General features: G+C 34.0%; 1 protein-coding gene across 3 annotated transcripts in view; it reads right to left on the reverse strand.

Annotated features, from left to right (window-relative positions):
• AGTPBP1 (ATP/GTP binding carboxypeptidase 1) overlaps window positions 1-21259 on the reverse strand; it is a 191923-nt gene that overhangs the window by 108677 nt on the left and 61987 nt on the right. For all 3 annotated transcript variants that reach the window (XM_061426061.1, XM_061426060.1, XM_061426062.1), the window contains 4 exons: window positions 20507-20600; window positions 11269-11306; window positions 8399-8607; window positions 6703-6880 (listed from right to left, as the gene is read on the reverse strand). In XM_061426061.1, the coding sequence (XP_061282045.1) occupies window positions 6703-6880; window positions 8399-8607; window positions 11269-11306; window positions 20507-20600 (519 nt within the window). The remainder of the gene's footprint in view (window positions 1-6702; window positions 6881-8398; window positions 8608-11268; window positions 11307-20506; window positions 20601-21259) is intronic.

Raw genomic sequence — 21259 nt, forward strand, 5'->3', positions numbered from 1 at the left:
GTGAATCTATTTGGGAATGTTTGAGCTTATGCACCTAGATAGCCATACCTTCACCAGATTTGGTAAGTTTGCAGCTATTATATTTTAGAGTAAGTTTTCTCTCCCTTTCTCTCTCTTCTTCTTCTTCTGAGACTCCCATTACATAGATGTTGTTTCATTTAATGGTGTTCCATTATTCACATAGGCCTTCTTCACTCTTTTTCTTTCTAATTTCTTTTTTTCCTTTGCCTGTATAATATCATGAGATTTGTCTACAAGTTCACAGATTCTTTCCTCTGCTTGACTAAGCCTGATACTGAAGTTCTCTACTGCATTATTCAGTGTATTCTTCAGGTCCAGAATTTGTTTTGTTCCTTTTATGATTTCTTTCTCTTCACTGAAATTCTCACTTTGTTCATGTATAGTTTTCCTAAGTTCACTGAACGGTTTATCTGTCTTCTCTTGAATTATCTGAGCTTCCTTAATCATTTTGAATTCTTTTTCAGATAACTCCCAGATCTCCATTTCTTTAAGTTCAGTTACTGATGGTGCTAGTGGTAAAGAAGCCACCTGCCAATGTAAGGGACATAAGAGATACACAGTGGTCAGGCTCACTGGGATTCTTCTGCTCTCCATGGGAAAAACTCTACTGAGGAGAACCTTCCTGATGCCAAACTGCCCTGGACTGGGAGATCAAGTGATAGAAATAAAATGCTCCCTGTACTTTTCTGTGTGGCCATTCTTGGGTTTTGTGCTCTACAGGGTTTCTGATGCTTGTTCATTCTAATCCAGAGCTACCTATTTACATCATATTCTCATTTGCTACTTATTGTTTTTGCTGTATTTGCAGGGAAGATGAGCACTGGAACCTTCTACCCCTCCATTTTGCTGATGTAACCTTCTTTAGACTCTTTTTTAATTCTATTTCCAATGTGACTTATTACCGTGAAGATTATAAACTCCTTTCCACTCTCCAAGTATCTGTTCTCTCTTTCAGTTTAGTACCTGAACCTCTGAGTTTTAGCTAGAGGTTATAGATTCCAGCCCCCTTCACAGTAGTTACAGTCATGATTAAATTTTGGCCAACAGTATGTGAGGCAAAGTTGTCAATACAAACTCCAGGTCACATTCTTTAAAAAGGAAACTGCCCTCCATCTTCTTTCATTACCATTTTCCACATGCACATAAGGAAAACACCATAGGAGATGATGAAAACAGAATCTTTTTCCTTTGATGACATGGTGGACAGATACCTACTATCCAGGATCACCTGACAAGCCCATCTTCTGAATGGATATGTGAAAGGAAAAAAAAATCTATTTCATGGCAATATAGCAAATGGGCTCTGGAGACAGAATACCCAATTCAAATCCCGACTCCTCCATTTACTAACTACATGACCTTGAACAAGTTACATAAGTTATTTTTGTCTAAGACTAACACTTACACTTTCACTATCCTCATCTATAAAATGGAGATACCCATGCATAGTGTTGTTGGGAGAGTTAAAGGAGTTAATACACATAATGTGCCAGGCAAAGAGTATATGTTATAAAAATGTCCGTTATTACTACTGTTGCTCGAGTGACGAGGGTACTATACTGGGTCACTGGCTAACAGCAGCTCAGTCTATCCCAACTAATACAGTTACCAAATTGCTCTAAATTCTTTTGGAAATAAGACTGAAAAAACTATTTATATTGCATATAGTAACTGAGTCTATTTATGTCAGTGTATTAACAGCAGTTAGTTCTAGATAAACAGAGGAAATGATATTTGGAAAAAGAATTGTTAGGAAGAAAGAAGGAACTGAATTCAGAAAAGCCTACTGCAAACAAGAAAGACAAGCCTTGGATAGGAAGAAGGGAAAATGCAGTTCAGCATCAGAGAGAAAATATGTTTTTAATTTTTAATCAAACCTGTCAAATATCTTCCTTTATAGGTATTTTCCTTTGGTTTCATACTCCAGATGTGAAATGCCATATAGCTTAGAGTATCTAAGACCTTCTTTTCTATTCCAATGATCTACTTTTATACCATCAACACTAAAAATCAATTATTACATTAATAACTTAATCTCACAACTAAAAGCAGGGAATATAAATCATCCTTGTTAATTTTCAAAATGTTCTTGGCTCATTTATAGTAAAGACAAAGATACAGGGGAAAAAAAACTAAAATGGCTATCAATAGGAAACCAGTTAGATAAATTAGACAATATCTGTATGATATAATAATTTAAAAGTATGAGTCAGCACTTTTCATAAGGTTTTGGAATGTATATTCCAATAGGATTTATTTTGTTGGTCCTATTGCTCTTAAAAATGTGATCTTTCTCTTTGTGTTTTCTAATGGTTATTGTGTGCCTATGTCTATCAAATTCATACACAAGTAAACATACACATGCACCCAAAGGAAAGCTAGTGAATTTTATTCACTTATCTTGTAAATAGTACGTCACTGAACTTTTATTTGGTCTAAGATACACTTTATAATTGATTTGCTTCAATTTTCTGCATAAACAGCAACATCCTCCACAGACACTGATATAACTTTATCTCACTCTTTTAATGATTAGTATCTTTCCTTTCCCTGTCTTACTGATCTCACTAGAGCTTTCAAAACAATGTTAACGAATAAAGGTCGAGAGAGGCTTCCTCTAACACTTCATAACTATTTGTGATGTTCGTTACTGATCTGAGTTAGATAATACACAGCCAGCTTGGAAAATATTCCTTGATTCATTAAGAAATTTAATCTGGAACTAATAATAATTTTTATCAACCCCTTTCATGGTATTTATTAAGATAATCACTGTTCTTCTTTCTTTGATATATTGATAAATTTTCATTAAAGTCTTAATATTACAATAAACTTACTTTCTAAAATAATCCTTATGTTGTCAAAGTGTCTTAAATCTGAAAATGCTGCTCAATTCAATTTGCTAATATTTTAGATTTTTATATTTATCTTCATTAGTGACAATGATCTGTAAATTGTTTCAGGTTTTGATTTCAGCATCATACTAGTTTCTAAGCTTCTCTTTATTTCCCATGCTCTGGAAAATCAAGTATAGGAAAATTTCTTGAAAGTTGAGAGAAATAACCTACTGTTTGATGCCTTCACTGAAGACAACTTGATTGCATACTCTTGATTGCAGGTTTTCTACTATGTAAGTCAATTTTGAGTGAAAGTCGCTCAGTAGTGTCCAGCTCTTTGCAACCCCATAGACTACAAAGTCAATGGAATTCTCCAGGCCAGAATACTGGAGTGGGTAGCCTTTCCCTTCTCCAGGGGATCTTCCCAACCCAGAAATCGAACCCAGGTCTCCCACACTGCAGGCGGATTCTTTACCAGCTGAGCCACAAGGGAAGCCCAAGAACACTGGAGTGGGTAGCCTATACCTTCTCCAGAGGGTCTTCCCGACCCAGGAATCAAACCAGGGTCTCCTGAATTGCAGGCGGATTCTCTACCAACTGAACTATCAGGGAAGCCCAAGTCAATTTTAGTTATTTATATTTCCATAAAATATTGTCCATTTCAAATATATTTTCAAATGTATTAACAGGAGGTATCTTTAGCATCCACTTACATTGACTGGCTCTCCTCTATATAACTTACCAAGAACTTAAGACATTAAAATCACTCACTAATGCTGTGTTTCTATCAATTTATCCTTATTATTTAAATAATTATAGCTTTATCTACCTTTGTTTTAGTATTTGGCACATGTTATTATCTACTTTGCATAAAATCATCTTTGCTATCTTGTTTTAAACATTTTGTTTTGTATGTACATATTGTAGGGTAGTAATGTCTTCCTCACCTGTTTTGAGCTGGGAATAACAGATATACAGTTGCCAATCTGTTTAAGAGTTCCATCTTACTATTTCAAGAGTTTCCAGATCTATCAGCTACTTAGATTTTGTTTTTAACCCAATCAGAGAGTCTCTTTTTTTACTGGGAGTATTTTATTCATTTAGATATCTTATTACTGAAACTGATTTGCTTGTTCTTGCTTTGCATTCAGCATTCTCAGGATTTTGTACATCTTTGAAGTTTTCCTGCTTTTCTATAGCAGCACTTCAAGAATGTTTTCCAAGAAAAACATATACATAATTTTATATAGAATTTCAAAGGGTTCTTAGTCTCTCAACTAGGAACTTAGTCCAGAACTGGACTTAGTCTAGAGACTAAGAACCATGGATTTCTATGGTTCAGTAGATTCTAGTCTATAGATCTCTGTTCTAGATGTTACTTTTACATTTTAAAACACATATTTGGGCCACTATTTCTATAATTACCATTTTATAAATATAGCAATATTATAATATTGATAAATATATGAATATATATTATTAAAAGACCCAGTTTGTGACAGCCATATATTATCTTTCATCAAAAATTAGTTAATTAAAAAAAATTAGTTAATATATTTCAAAATAACAGTAGAACAACTATTTAGCAATACATAATTTAACAATTTTTAATGTTAAATACAATTACTCTACTACCATGTCTCTGCACACCTGATTTCTTAATTCATCACTAGCCTGGCTGGAGTAATATTTCATGTAATTACTTCAGGTCTCTGCACACCTGATTTCTTAATTCATCACTAGCCTGGCTGGAGTAATATTTCATGTAATTACTTCAGGAAGGGGACCTGGGCAATATGCTCCTGTATCCTTGAAAGGGGACCTGGGCAATATGCTTCTGTACCGTTGCATATCTAAGAATATGTTACCTTTACATACGAGTGGCAACTAATAAGGGTTCAGAAATCTTGAGTAAGAACTCTTTTCCTTCAAATCTCCAAGGAGGCTGCTTCACTATCTTTTGGCATTAAATGTTCAAGAGAATAAGTCTTGTGGCCAGTTCAATTCATTCACTAACAAATGTTAAATGCACATTCATTGTGTCTCATGCAATCTAATGGATGCTGAGGATAAAATGAAGGAAAAAACAACAGTTTTATCTTCATGGAATTTACAGTCTAACTGAGGAAGATAAAAAATAATGAAAACTGATAAATGTAATGAAGCCTGATATGTGAGAAAGTGATGAAGAGGAGAAAAATTGTGTTTTCCATATGTCTATGCAAGTGTCATTAGAATCTTTCTCTCACATCTTCTTCCTGAAGGCTTGTTAGTTGATATAAGTAATCATCTCTAGTTCAGTGATATATCAATCTGGCCCTCAATCCAAAGCCAGAGAAACTGCATTTCATAGAACAGTGAATTAGAGCTGACACTCTTCTTTCATCTATTCTTTTCTCCACCATGTTTGTTGCACATCCTGTTTATTCCATGAGAATGCTCCTTTTATCTAGTTTTCAGATTCAGTACAGTTTTTTTCCCCTCTATTTATAAAGTCTGTTCGTAATTTTAAACGGAATAAGAATGGAATGGAATTAGATAACTACTTTCACTTAGCTATCTTTAATCAAGTCCCAGACTTAGTCTTAGACTTATACCTTTTAAACGAAGTTTGTAAATAATCCATTTTGACAGTCTGTGTAGACTAAACTATTTTAATAACTACTTTAGAAATGAAATCATAAGACTATACTCTGTGATATATCAATGATAAGAAACTAATTAAATTTACTTTAAAATTATCTTAAATCACTTACTTCAAAGAATTGCTCTCAATTATAAATAAAAGATCTTTTATTTTTTTTTGAAGTGATCAACTAATGAGGAAATACTGTAGAAATTTTAATAGCCTAGATTACGTTCTCTTCTTAATTTGCTAGCACTTATCAAAAAAATTCTGCTTTTTTGTCCTCAGATTAAGATACGTAAACTCTTACTTCCTTTGCTATGTACACAGTATTGTACCAAAATGACAAAGATTCAATTTACCATAATTTTGTATTTTCTATCAGGTAAAGAAAGCTGAGTGCAGAACAACTGATGCTTTTGAACTGTGATGTTGGAGAAGACTCTTGAGAGTCCCTTGGACTGCAAGGAGATTCAACCAGTCCATCCTAAAGGAAATCAGTCCTGGGTATACATTGGAAGGACTGATGTTGAAGCTGAAACTCCAATACTTTGGCCACCTGATGTGAAGAGCTGACTCATTTGAAAAGAGCCTGATGTTGAGAAAGATTGAATGCAGGAGGAGAAGGGGACGACAGAGGATGAGATGGTTAGATGGCATCACCAACTCAATGGACATGAGTTTGGGTAAACTCCGGGAGTTGGTGATGGACAGGGAGGCCTGGCGTGCTGCGGTTCATGGGGTTGCAGAGTCGGACACAACTGAGCAACTGAACTGAACTGAAGTAATGGTGCAAGTTTTGTTGAACATAAAACTGTAACTGGTTTAGTGATTAGGCATTTTAACTTTTAAAAATGAAGTTCATTAAAAAGCTACAAATGTAAGCTCAAATATAATTACCTAAACATTTATAAGAATGTTTATACATTCTTATATTTTGAAAATTTATATAAGCTATCAAATATTGTTTCTACATGGTGCTGACAGTTCTTCACAATTCACATTTACACATATGTAGCATATCCCACATTCTTTCCCTTAATCACTCAACCATAATTTCTTATATTTGAAGAAATATTTATTAACTAAAAAGTAATCTGAAAGCATAGCATGTTCATTAAAGCCTTCTTTTGCTAGGGAGATGAACAAAAGCAAAAATAGATAAAGTCACACAATTCCAACAACCACCGGAAGCCAGCAAGAACCATGTGGTCCTACCTTCAGGAGGTAAACTGTAGAGCTGGGCCACAGGTCCAGTCACAGGAATAACAGGTAACTGGAAATGGAAAGAACTTTTAATCGTTGGGAGTGGCAGGCGATTTTTAGGAAAGCATTTCCTCATTATCAGACTGGAGGTGTTGACAAGAGGATCAAGGGTCCTTACTGCCAAACATTCCTGTTTTATAAGAAAAGGAAAAAAAAAAAAGTTAATGTGCCTTTGGTGAATAAGTGAAACAAGTTTATGCTACTTCAGAAAATAATGTGTTAATAATTTTCAAAAGGCATATATCACAAAACCTAATATTTTTAACATAATTATAAAGTAGCTTTGACTAATCTGAAATATCTCTTTGTAAGAACCTCATATGGCAAATTTGGCAGCAATTTTCCTCACACATCCTAACTTAGCAGAAATCAGTACCATGTTTGGTTCCAGAACTCACCAAAGCACTAATACCTATGAGTGACTTAGGGAGCATTTTAGCAAGCCTAGGGCATAAAATCAAAATTTAATAGAAAAGAAAAAAAGAAGAAAAATTCATAAAGAAAGATGTAAGAAATAAAAAGGAATGTGCATTTAGCTGAGCCTTTCTCAGAATTCTATAAGTTATCATGCAATAGCACCTCTAATAAATTAGCTGTTTGACTTAGAAAAGAATAGCCTGAATATCACAATTTTAAGTTATAAGAATTTAATTTACTATCCTGTTATCTAATCTTAAGAAGGGCTCTTGAACAGGACATTTGAAAGTATTTCATTTAACAGTTATTATTGACAATTGACATCTAGATGGCTTTAAATGGCACTTTGATAACCTGTGTGATTTTCAACAGAAATCTTCACATCTGACCTCTCAATAGCTGAGAAACTAAGACTCAGAAATGTGAAATGGCATAAACCATCACCCAATCTCTCCTCATATACTGTCTATTTTATGAATAGTAAAAATAAGTACATATGATTGATCTACAATAGAAAAAGCTGAGTTAACATAAAATGTGTATTCACATATCTTAACTACTCCCACAAAAAGATTAGTTGTCATGTGTAAGACCAAGAGGGCACAATCAAGATGTTGGCTGGAATTTTCAAGAAGACAGATTTCATTCTAATAACTAGAGTCTTGTAAAAATAAAAGGGTTACTTTGCAACATCCCCACTCCCCATCATCGAGAGCCTTCTACAGATGCTAGAATACTGTTGAGAGGGTTTATGTGTACGATGGCTGGCAGAACCAGAATCCCTAACTCCAAGTTTCACTTTTGTACCTTCATTATTTAAAAATATTCTCTCCAGAACAAAGACACAGAGAACACTCACAAATAACATACCTCCCTTACTGGTCATAAAGGATTAATGAATATTTATGAAAGGAACATACAAAACTGAGTATAGATAACAGCATGCCTTAGAAAACGTGGCTATATGGAATCCATTCCTGCCCAGGGAAAAGATTTATACATCTCCCTTCTACCTATCGGGGGAAAAAAATCTCATCTTGCAGAGACAGACACTAAGTACTTTCTCGAACTTAGTCTAAGGTCACATGTGAGAAATGATTGTGCCTTTTGGTTTTCAAATTTTTTAAATATATTTATCATATTGTACTTTTAGAAACAGTAAGTTTTCTTAAGAACCAAATCCTATCATTAATAGATAATCATAATAACAGGAAGAAAATTAAAAACTTACTTGCGAAGTGTTATAAAGAATTTTCATCCCATTGGCATCAATAAATGCTTTTCTTCCCAACTTGATGTTCGTAACACTTTTTAAACTCTGTAAAATTCCTTTTCGAATGAGCATGTTTCTATGCCGATTATCATGGCGGTGCCAATCTACATAAATTGTTAAAAGGACTTGCACATATCCTCTGTCTACAGCTCTCCTGGCATTAGTTTCTTTAACAAAGAAAATTGAAAAAGAATATTTTTAAAATAATAAAAGACATCAGTAAAGTCAAATTGAAAACATAACCATAATATTGTAATGAATTCTTATAATTCCTTTTTTCCAAGAAAAACTATGGCAACCACATATTTAAATATTTTTAGCTAACAAAATAAATATGACAAGTTCCAGATAACAAAGTATAATTTTCCAGAAATCTGCCTATCTATTGTTTTGAGGTAAATAAATATCAAAATATCTTGAATACAATTAAGGTTGTATCTTTCCAAATGTTAATACTAATGAAACTTTCATATATTTTAAAACCTATTAATATACTGACTTTGATTACACCAAAAGGAATATATAAGCCTTTACTAGTTGTGACTCTGATTTTCTTAAAAGCCACTATCATTATTGCAACTTCCATTACAATATTTGTGTAAAATTAACTTTGTATGTTAGAACATTCTATTTATTTTTGTGTCTGGAAGAGCTAGTTTGCTAAGGTGTGGCTATCAGGCAAAGCAAAGTAGCTCTTTCAAACATACAATAGAGGTACTAAAGACCTTTCACATAAGAAAGCACCCCTCCTACCCCATGAGTTTCTCTCAGCTCTCTAATATCAGAACATAATGTCTAAGACGGCAATAAGAAGTTTGTTGGTCTCAGTGTCTTTACCTATGTTTTAGGTGTGTATTAGCACATTTAAAACCAGTATTGCAGGCAACTAAAAGCAGCACAGCCTTACTGCTGCATTATCTTTATGTTCATGCCATGAGCCTGGCATTTTGTACGTAAACATAGATGAGGAAGAGACTGGTATTTCTAACCAAACAACCTCAGTGAGTTGGTATTGCACATTCTCTTGCACTCTTATCATTGGAGCACCCATGTGGTGCTGGGTGGCGATCTATAAAAAGTTCAAATAGTTTTAACTAATAATAGTTTCATGTCTTTTAAACAAATATATATATAATTTTTGTTTACACTAGTTGGAATATATAAGCCTTTAGCTTACTAGCTTTTAGTATCACCAATAATACTTAAAAGATATTACTATCATAATGTCTTAAAAGAATGATTCTCTTAAAAGACATTACAATTACTGAAACTCCTATCACAAACTGTGTTTCCAGTGGAATTCCCAAAAGCCTAAATGGTATTTATGAGAAATATTTAAGTTCTTCATTGAAGAGTAAATAAGAAACCTGTCCATAACACACAGTGAGTGACCCTTAGTACACAGCTATCTGCAATCCAGAGTCATTCTACTTGTCAGTTACGTTTTTACCAGATATGTTTGCCTACCATCCTCCTCTGAAGGAGAAAAAGGGAGGGAGTAAAAGAAAGATTATTATTTAAAACTGAAGATATCAGCATTTCAATCATTTTAGGTTACTGATTTCTATAAATCCTTGAAACTCATGTTTTAGTTTTTCCTGACTTAGAATTAGTGACTTTGTCATTAGTGATTCTACAAATTAGTAATAAGCTTTAATAAAAATTTAGCTTAATGGCTATTTTAATCTACTCTAAATCAAAAATATACACCTATATTAATTTAAAAATTAATGTTTAAACGCCTTGAACAACAAAGGCAGGGTGGACACATCAAAGCAAGGCTACAGATATTTCTGAAATTAATCCAAGTATCCTAATCTTGGTCTACAGTTTATCACATCATATATGAAAACAAAGCTATACAGCTAATCTAATTGAATACTACACATTTAAAGGACAAAACTGTCAACTGAATATAGCAGCTATAATACTAATACCTAAGGTTATTTTTTAATTTAACAAATCATTATCAAATATCAGATTTTCAATCAATTAATCATTTGTTACTATTCTTCTCATAATTCAAACTTAAGGGCAAGTTGGTCTCACCCTTGATAGACAGTTTTGGGGAAAAATAACATCAAAAGCCATCAACATAGATCTTTAGGATTGAATGTTATCATGGTTAAATACAATGTTAATTTAATCAACCAGTGAGAATGGGAGTGCTAAGAAAATTAATATTTAAAATATAGATACTGGGTATCACGAAGAGACAGATCCACATAATGTAGATGGTTACTCTCCAAAAGCAACATATGACACATTTCCTCCAACACTTCAATTTCAAAGATTAAAAAAACAATGTTTTAGTTTCTAAATGCATTCAATAAACTCTAAATTTACATTAAGCCACTTTTAATGTTACAAATCTGAATTTATGGTAGAAATAAAATTTCTAATAAGGAGGTTCTAATTGAAAATCATACATTTTATAGAGATAGTAGTTGTCAAAGATATTCTTCATAGTAAATGTTCTCAAGGCCATGTTATGGTCACTTTTTCAAAATGATACTATAGTATATTTACATGTTACTTTCCCCTATTAACAAGGCTTTATGTTTATATAAGTAATTTAGAGAAAGGAAGTTGATATACTTGAAGAAATTATATAAATATACTGATAAACAAGTTAGAGCTCAATAAACATAAATGATATTAGTTATACATCAATCAACTGCTCTAAAAGATAAAATCAACTTTGACGTTAAATTATTACGAACAAGCTTTATAACTGTTAACTAAATCTACATTTCCAGTTTCTTTAAAATAGCAGTTAGAATACTCAGAAAAACAGTATCTAGTATTTCTAGTATTTAAAAACTTACTTGATTTTAGCAATGCAGCAAGAGTGTCTAAAGCAACCCTGTCAACATGAGAAAACACAAACAACAACAAAACTAGTAAAATTAATCTACAATAGTAAAGTCACACAATCTTTTCAGATAAGTAATCAGTATCTACTCCAAATGTCATTCCTGGGATACTCAGTTACATATGGTGCCTCTCTGTATGCCTCACTTCCTTCAGGTTAAAATTGATTATGAGGAAATATCAACAAAGAAGCACCAGAAAATGTTTAAGAAAAGAAAAAGAAGAAAATTAACAATGTTTAAGTCTTCATATCAGAGGTTAGATGAATGGAATCATTGTACCTGTATCTGACTGGGCCAGAGTTCACAAAGGAATACTATTCTGACTGGGCCAGAGTTCACAATGGAATACTATTAACAATCAGACTCGGAGTCACAAAAAAATTAAAACAAAAACAAGTTTTAACAGAGGTTGTAACTACAAAATTCTATAGGTATTCATAGCTATCTGACTTCAAAGTATGTTAGTTCTATCAAGCAATAATCCTAACATTTACTGTGGTAACAAATGTAAAATATTTTGGAACAAGGAGATTAGAGAGAGGATGTATGAGCCCTTAACATTTTTCAGCCATATAGCACCAAAGAGAACAATGATTTAATTCATATCTCAAAAATTCTTACTGCCTATTAGAGCACTTAGATTTTCTCTGAACATAAATATGCAGTTACACACAGTGAAATCAATGCCATTCAGCACCTTTAAAAATACATATAACATCACTGTGGAAAACCTGTAATTCAAATGCTATTTTAGAAATGAGTTACTGAAGAAATGGCACTTACTTTCAGCAACTTTAAAAATATAAGACTACATACCACAGTACCTCTTAGTAAGATTTCAATAAGGATAATTAATTTGCATATAAATATGTATACTGTCAAATTTAAGCATTTCACTCATCATTAAGGATTTGTTGAATGCCTACTAGATACCCACAGTAGCAGGTTCTTCATGGTTACAAAATTAGAAAATAAAATTAACTCTTACATAGATTATTTTACAATCTCGATAATGTAATAAAATGTACACATCTATGGAAAAGTAAAAAATTAAAACCAAAAATATCTACTCAAGAAAACAAAACTGAAAACAAGGGAATAAAATTAATAAAGCTGCACACCCATTAGTGGTACACATAGCATGATCAGATGACAACTTTTAAAATGACTTAGAAGATTTAGGACAGATATAGTTTTAAGATGGATACTGGTTCACAGTAAAACCTGAAACAATAATCTAGGACTAGGCACAAAAGTGCTCATTTATGATAAATGCTCATTATTGTTACCCTTTAGAGCAAGCCGTTAACAATTACACTTTGGTTTACTGACACAAATAAAGCAACCATATAAAACTTTATTTATGATAACATTTGGAAAATAAAAGCAAAAGTATATGCCCTAAAAAATATAAATTCATGTGACTAAATTCCTCAAAACAATGTGCAGTTTTGGTAATGGCATGTTAAAAGTAAATGAAAAGTATAAAATTAAAACAATTTTCCGAGCACTGATTCATCAGTAAGAAACTTTGCATAACCTTGTAATTAATTACACAGTAATATGCACTTAAGACTGTAAACTATCAGAATAAGGATGACTTTTAAATTGGTCAAAATTAAATACAGAACTAAATGGGCCTTCTAAGTTAAATGGCAATTTAGGGGAAAAAAATGGAAAGGAAGACTTCATTCAGTAAGACCTGACAAGTGCCAAAAATTGTCCTACATGTCTTGTACATGTTTTTTAGTTGTACGTGCTTTATAGTTTAACTTTTTTTTTAAATCCTAGTCTCTAGAATTGGCACATTTTATGAATAAAGACACTAAAGATTTCAGAATATAATATGCCTAGGGTCACATAAAAATTAAGTGAGATGAAAATGACTAAAATGGTTGCTGAGAAAGAAAATTATGAAATCAGAAGTGTCAGTCTCCTCTACAAAGATATGTTGAAGTCCTAACCCCTAGCACCGCAGAATGTGGCCTCATCTGGAAACAAGATCTTTGCAGATATAATTAAGATGAAGTCATGCTAGAATAGACTGCTCTTAATTCATCAAGGCTGATGCTCTAGTAAAAAGAGCGAAGACTATTCGAAGACAGACACGCAAGGAGAGAACACCATATGAAGACAGAGTCAGATGCTGAAATGTTGCAGCTACAAGCCAAGGAAACACTAAAGACTCCCAGCAAACCATCGAAAGCTAGGGACAAAGAGGGGTTCTCCCCTACAGGCAACAAAGGGAACACTGGCCCTGTTGACAAGTTGATTCTGAACTTCAGCCTCCAGAGACAATAAATTTCTAATATTAGAAAAAATACTAAAGAAAAATCTCATAATAGTTGTGTAGGATAGATTTTCCTAAACAAGACAAAATCCAGAAGCCAACACTCTTCTAGAGCCACCCTCTCCTCCCCACATCCCACCTTCTAGGTCATCACAGAGCAACAGCCTGGGCTCTTGCATCATATAATAACTTCCCACTTGCTATCTATTTTACACATAATGGTGTATATATGTCAGTGCAATGCTGCTTGTTCAATTCATCCCACCCTCTCCTTCCCCTGCTGTGTCCACAAGTTCTCCACATCTCTGTCTCCATTCCTCCCCCACAAATATGTCCATCAGTACCATTTTTCTAGATTCCATATACATGGATTAATACGCAATATTCATTTTTCTCCGACTGCCTTCACTTTTTACTTAACAGGCTCTAGGTTCATCCAGCTCACTACTCAAATCTGTCCCTTTTTATGGCTGAATAATATTGCACTTTATGTATGTACTCCATCTTCTTTATGCATTCATCTCTTAATGTATATCTAGGTTGCTTCCATGTCCTGCTACTGTAAATAGTGCTGCAATGAATATTGGGGTACATGTGTCTCTTAGAATCTGGTTTTCTCAGGGTATATGCCTAGTAGTAGGGTTTCTGGGTCATATGGTATTAATAGATTAATTCCTAGTTTTTTTAAGAGTCTCCATACTCTTCTCCATTATGGCTGTTATCAGTTTACATTCCCACCAACAGCTCAGGAGTGTTCCCTTTTCCCCACACCCCCTCCAGCGATTTACTATTTGTAGATTCTTTGATGATGGTCATTCTGACTGGTGTGAGGTGATACGTCATTACAGTTTTGATTTGCATTTCTCTAATTTAAAAGTTTAAAAATCTTAAGAGCACTTTCAGAAACATCTTTCTCCCTGCTAGCAGTTATGTACAACACATGTGAACCAAAGAAAAGTGCTCTGACATTTTCTAAGCCTTATGCTATATGTTTTTTTCTTGATGCTTATTCTTCACACTGGCAAAACTGGGATATACACCTAATTCCTTGTTCCCATCATGCCTGTTCCATAGCTCCACTAGATTAAAAGAAATTATGAAGTTTGGTGTAAAGTCATCTAGATAGTCTCACCAAGATGTTATTTTAAAGATATTTTTAAAAACTTCAGCACAGAGGAATTTCTGAAATTCTATGTCACTTATAAGTCTGTGTGAATTTATAATATAGTCACCAAAAAGTTACAGAAAAATATTTATTGAAATGCACATTTTTTAATTAGAATTTCTCAGCACCAATATTTTATACTTCCTCATATATTTTTCCAATCTTCCTAAGTCCTACACAGAATAACACAGCTAACAATGGCTTTAAAAACAGTTTATGGCTTATTCATTTAAGAGCAGTGAAGAAGGAAAAGCTTAAGCCCCAGGTACTCATAAAGTTATTTAAGTTGGGAGGTCAATCCTTGCAATTACCTCCAAACCTATGTGTGCTAATTTGCTCAGTCATGTGTGACTCTTTGCAACCCTATGGACTGTAGCCTGACAGGCTCCTCTGTCCATGGGGATTCTCCAGGCAAGAATACTGGAGTGGGTTGCCATGCCTTCTTCCAGGGGATCTTCCCAACTCAGAGATCAAACCTACATCTCCTGCACTGGCAGGCAGACTCCTTACCGTTAGCACAACAAGGGATGCCCCTCCAAACCTATAGGGAAACTCAAAATGACAGAGTTACAATAAATTCAGAGTTGCTTCCTGTAAATTAACAATGTTTAAATCCAAAACCTAAAATTGGAAAGGAAAGGAAGTCTGAAAGGGAAGCATCACTCTTCAAACATAAATAATAATCCTCAATCTTCTTCAACTAAATGAAGGGTACTATTTAAGGACAGGAAGAACTGTGACACATAAATGCTCTAGATGTTGAGATTGTTTAATTATGGGGGGAGACCCTATGATTATTCAAAATAATAAAGGAATCATGATACAGATGTCTAATCAATGAATGTTTATCCTTTTTAAAGTAAAGTTAAAAACAGGTGTTCTTTTTAAAACACAGAGAAAAGAATGAAGGGATAATTTAGATAATGACATTCCTTTCTCACAAGTTTAGACCCACTGATTTCTACACGGTTTTAGAAATATATCATGTTGTATATTATAAAGATACTTGTAAAATGTTCTTATCTCCTAGGAACATTTTATATTAGATTTGGTAATGGGTTATAATAGGTTAATTTAGATCTTAAGTAGATCATAGTCATTAGATAAAAATTAATTATGAAGTACTTTAAACATCAAAATAAGGAAAGGCATAAAAATTTTAAAGATAAAGAATATATTTTTGATAGTAACTAGGATTCATTCATCCACATTACACTGCTTACCTAAACTAATTACACTGCATTAATATAGGCACTGTGCTAATTACAGGAATTATCTAAACCCTCAAAACAATCTTATGATGTAGGCACCAATACTACTATTTTACAAATAGAAAACTGGGACATAAAAAGTTAGGTAACTGGGGCTTCCCTGGTGGCTCAGTGGTGAAGAATCTGCCTGCCACGGCAGGAGACATTGGTTCCATCCCTGGTCTGGGAAGATCTCACATGCTGCAGAACTAACCCCATGTGCCACAACAATTAAGCCTGTGCTCTAGAGCCCTGGAGCTGCAACTCCTGTGCCCACATGGCACTACTACTGAAACCCATGTGCACCAGAGCCCGTGTTCTGCAACAGGAGAAGCCACCGCAATGAGAAGCCCACACACCACAACTAGAGAGTAGTTTGTGCAGCAATGAAGATACAGCACAGCTATAAATACTTTTTTTTTTAAGTTAGGTAACTTCATATCATGAAGCCAGTGAGTGACAAAGCTAACATGTAAATCCAGTTTCTGCCTGCTTCCAGAATCCATTCACTACACCTATTCTGGAAGTTGGTCTTACTAATTGTGATATAATCACTTTCTTTTATCTTGTCACATTTCATCAGATGCTCTAAGACTGTATAATCCTTATATAAGTAAATATGCCACCATCCCACCGAATAATAAATAATTATATGTGCAAGTAAGCATCCATTTTCAAGAAGGGAACAAGCTAAATATTTGACCTTTATTAATAAAGGGTGAAAAGACTGGGTATGTTCTGAACCTAATTCATTGTAAAATTTAGCCTATGAATAGTTGATGCAGACAAGTTTTTCCTTATAAAAGATTCACAACTAATAGAAGTAAAAAGAATGAGAAAATTAGAAAACTCATTATTTCACACATTTTTAAGAAATAATGGATCTAAGCAATGTCATGAAATATTGCTAAGTGATTAGGTGAAAGAAGATGGACCACTTCAACTCGACAATTTTAAGTAATGCAAAACAGAGACCCAGCACCACCTATGAAATATTCTGATAATTAAAAAAAAAAAATCTAATCAAGCCTCAAGCTCCATCAGTCTACAAAAAATTTGAAAGTATACCTGCAAGTTAAAAGACCCCAGAATATAGTTATCTTAATCTATGCTGCAACATTCTGTAAAATGTCACCCAGGTCCTTCACCAAGTAAATCAGAAACAAAAAAACAGAGGGACAGGGAATAGTTACTGACTGCAAAAGATTACAAGACTTATCAATCAAACAGAATGTAGAAGAGCTCTTATTTCAATCCTGATTTGAGCAAGACAACTGTAAAAAAAAAAAAAGAAAGAAAGAAAAAAAGACATTTCTTAGATATTCAGAAGATATTACATGATCTTAAAGAATCATTAATATTGTTGAACAAAGAAATGATACTTTGGTAACACTAAAAGAAAAAACTATCTGATAGCAATAATACTTAAGAATTAACATAATAAATCTCATGGCTGATATTTGCTTTAAAATACTGGTAGGAGGGAGACTTCCTATATTTTTCCTGAGACTTCCTGAGGACTTCCCTGGTGGCTCAGACGGTAAAAGCGTCTGTCTACAATGCAGTAGACCCGGGTTTGATGCCTGGGTTGGGAAGATCCCCTGGAGAAGGAAATAGCAACCCACTCCAGGACTATTGCCTGGAAAATCCCATGGACAGAGGAGCCTAGTAGGCTACAGTCCATGGGGTCGCAAAGAGTCGGACATGACTGAGCGACTTCACTTCACTTCAGGAGGGAGACAAAGAAGGGAAAGATGAAATTTAAATTGAAGAATGTTGACAATTGTTGAAATTGACTGATGGGTATATCAGGGTTCATTATTCTATTTGTGTGTAGATTTGGAAATTTCCTAAATATAATGAGGAATAATAAACTGTGGAAAACTCTTCAAGAGATGGGAATACCAGACCGCCTGACCTGACTCTTGAGAAATCTGTATGCAGATCAGGAAGCAACAGTTAGAACTGGACATGGGAAGAAGGAAATGACAATCTACTCCAGTGTTCTTGCCTGGAGAATCCCAGGGACAGGGGAGCCTTGTGGGCTGCCATCTATGGGGTCGCATAGAGTCGGACATGACTGAAGCCACTTAGCAGCAGCAGCAAAGGTCATGGAAGCCTGGGTGCTGCAGTCCATGGGGTCACAAAGAGTAGGACCCAACTGAGTTCAGCAATAGCAAATTGGAACTATATTGTAGAGCACCTTAAAAAGAAGGAAGACATTTATCATTTTTGTTCTGTTGCTGTTGATGAGCAGGATTAAGAGGGACAAATCAAGAACAAAGAAGTAATGGAAAATTTTCAGTATCTTGCCAGTCCCATACATCTATGCTAGAGACAAATATCAACACACAACTGAAAATGTTTAGGACTTAACAGTTTATAAAGTGCTTTAATGTTCATGAAATAAACATGAAACAAATTAAACAAATCTTTACAAAATAAATAAAAGAACTGGACATGGAACAACAGACTGGTTCCAAATAGGAAAAGGAGTAGGTCAAGCCTGTATATTGTCACCCTGATTATTTAACTTCTATGCAGAGTACATCATGAGAAATGCTGGGCTGGAAGAAACACAAGCTGGAATCAAGACTGCCAGGAGAAATCTCAATAACCTCAGATATGCAGATGACACCACCCTTATGGCAGAAAGTGAAGAGGAACTCAAAAGCCTCTTGATGAAAGTGAAAGAGGAGAGTGAAAAAGTTGGCTTAAAGCTCAACATTCAGAAAACGAAGATCATGGCATCTGGTCCCATCACTTCATGGGAAATAGATGGGGAAACAGTGGAAACAGTGTCAGACTTTATTTTTTTGGGCTCCAAAATTACTGCAGATGGTGACTGCAGCCAAGAAATTAAAAGATGCTTACTCCTTGGAAGAAAAGTTATGACCAACCTAGATAGCATATTGAAAAGCAGAGACATTACTTTGTCAACAAAGGTCCGTCTAGTCAAGGCTATGGTTTTTCCTGTGGTCATGTATGGATGTGAGAGTTGGACTGTGAAGAAAGCTGAGCGCCGAAGAATTGATGCTTTTGAACTGTGGTGTTGGAGAAGACTCTTGAGAGTCCCTTGGACTGCAAGGAGATCCAAACAGTCCATTCGAAAGGAGATCAGCCCTGGGTGTTCTTTGGAAGGAATGATGCTAAAGCTGAAAGTCCAGTACTTTGGCCACCTCATGCGAAGAGTTGACTCATTGGAAAAGACTGTGATGCTGGGAGGGATTGGGGGCAGGAGGAGAAGGGGACAACAGAGGATGAGATGGCTGGATGGCACCACTGACTCGATGGATGTGAGTTTGAGTGAACTCCGGGAGTTAGTGATGGACAGGGAGGCCTGGCATGCTGCAATTCATGGGGTCACAAAGAGTCAGACATGACTGAGCGACTGAACTGAACTGAACTGAATGTGTGTACTTTGTTTTAAACAAACCAATTGTAAAAGGGCATTTTGAGATAACTAGAGAAGAGTAGACACACAGAATTTTTGATTGTGTTAAGCAATCAATAAATATGTTGAGTACAATTATAGTATTATGGTTATGTTCAGGTCCTTATTTAGCTGAGTTACATAAAGAAGTATTTAGGGGGAAAATGAGAAAATACTTGGTACTTGCTTACAGAAACTCATATATATGTAAATAACATCCTGGATTTGCTTAGAAATACTTTAGGAAACATAAATAAAAGTATGGAGGGGGAACAAATAAAACAAAAATGGCAGAATGTTAATAATTGTGGAATATAATAAGTAATTAATATAAATAATTCAAGATAATTAGTTTAATACAATGTAAATGCTATATTTGTTTGAAAAATTCCAAAATAATTTTTTTAAAAGAATGATGATTAATATGGCTTAAGAAAGCACTAAATATAATGAAATAACTGAAAATGCTTTAAAGTCTGAGGTTGAAAGACACACAAATGAATGTATCTATCTATATATATATATTTGTGGGTGTATGTATATATATGTACATATATACACACAAACATAAATATACATATATGTAATATATATTTTGAGACATACATACATATATACATATCTCAAATAAGAAAAAGAATGACATTATTTGACAAAAAAGAAATATATAAATTTAAAATATATCCAGATAATTGTGAGAATGAAGGAAACGGTCATTAAAAGATTATAAAATTGGGTAGGGAATATAGTAGGCATTCAATAAATGTTTCTGAATGAGTGATACTCTGTAAAGGTCTTTTTTCCCATTATAGTATCTAGGAATATTCAAAGTCTAAATTTCTATAACAGTATAAATTCAGTTTTCTAATTCTGATATATTTTTGAAGATTAAACTTTATACTAAAGAAAATCTTTATCATAATTAAATCACTATTTAAGAAGAAAGGACCCTAGATACAATTGAACTCAATCATCTCACTGTACAGATTAAGATGATAAGGCCCAAAATAACAAAGGGTATACTTTTATTTACACTTAAAACATTTACTCACTTCATAAGATTGGAATTCTTCTTACTAAATGGTCCGATGATTTTAAACATCAGTTCCACAACTCCATTTTTCCCTAAAGATACAGAATTCACAGCTGGGAAGCGGAAAAAAAGATGTAAAGTGATTTAAAAACCTCAGTGGATAGAAATGTTTATACATGTGGCACACGGCCGAAAAACATATACAAACTGTTTAGTAAATGTGAACTCTAAGTCTCTCATAAAGTCCACCTTAGTTGATACTTCAAAGGCATGCCAATGGGAAGATGAAGTGGGAAAAGAAGTAAATAAATTATGAAAGTTCCTAGAAGTTGTTAATTCTTTCAAATATAGGGAACTGCCCAAAAGCAACAACAAATCAGATCTGCAGGTCAGATTTTAGATGCAAGTCAGATCTAAGAGTACTACAGGAAAGATGGCTGTGGCCTAGGTGAAAAGTAATGAGGACCTTAATTAAAGCGACTGCAGTAGGCAAAAACAGGTCACAACTTTAGACAGAACATGCAAACAATTACCTAACCAGAAAACTGGGCCTAACATTTTCAGTCTTGGAAGAAATATTATTTAAAAATTATAGATACACCATTTGTTAGCCTCCTGGTGCTTAATGAAATAAAATGCCCTAAAAATGTAGTTCCTAAAGTTTTGTATGACAATTTTAATTTCCTCTGTATCTGCTTATCGCTCCGTTATCACTTCTAATTCTAATCTGTTTTGTCTTTCTTTTTCCTTAATTAGGGAATTCAGTGGTTCA

This window comes from Bos javanicus, chromosome 8 (assembly GCF_032452875.1).
Source record: "Bos javanicus breed banteng chromosome 8, ARS-OSU_banteng_1.0, whole genome shotgun sequence".
Lineage (NCBI taxonomy): Eukaryota > Metazoa > Chordata > Mammalia > Artiodactyla > Bovidae > Bos > Bos javanicus.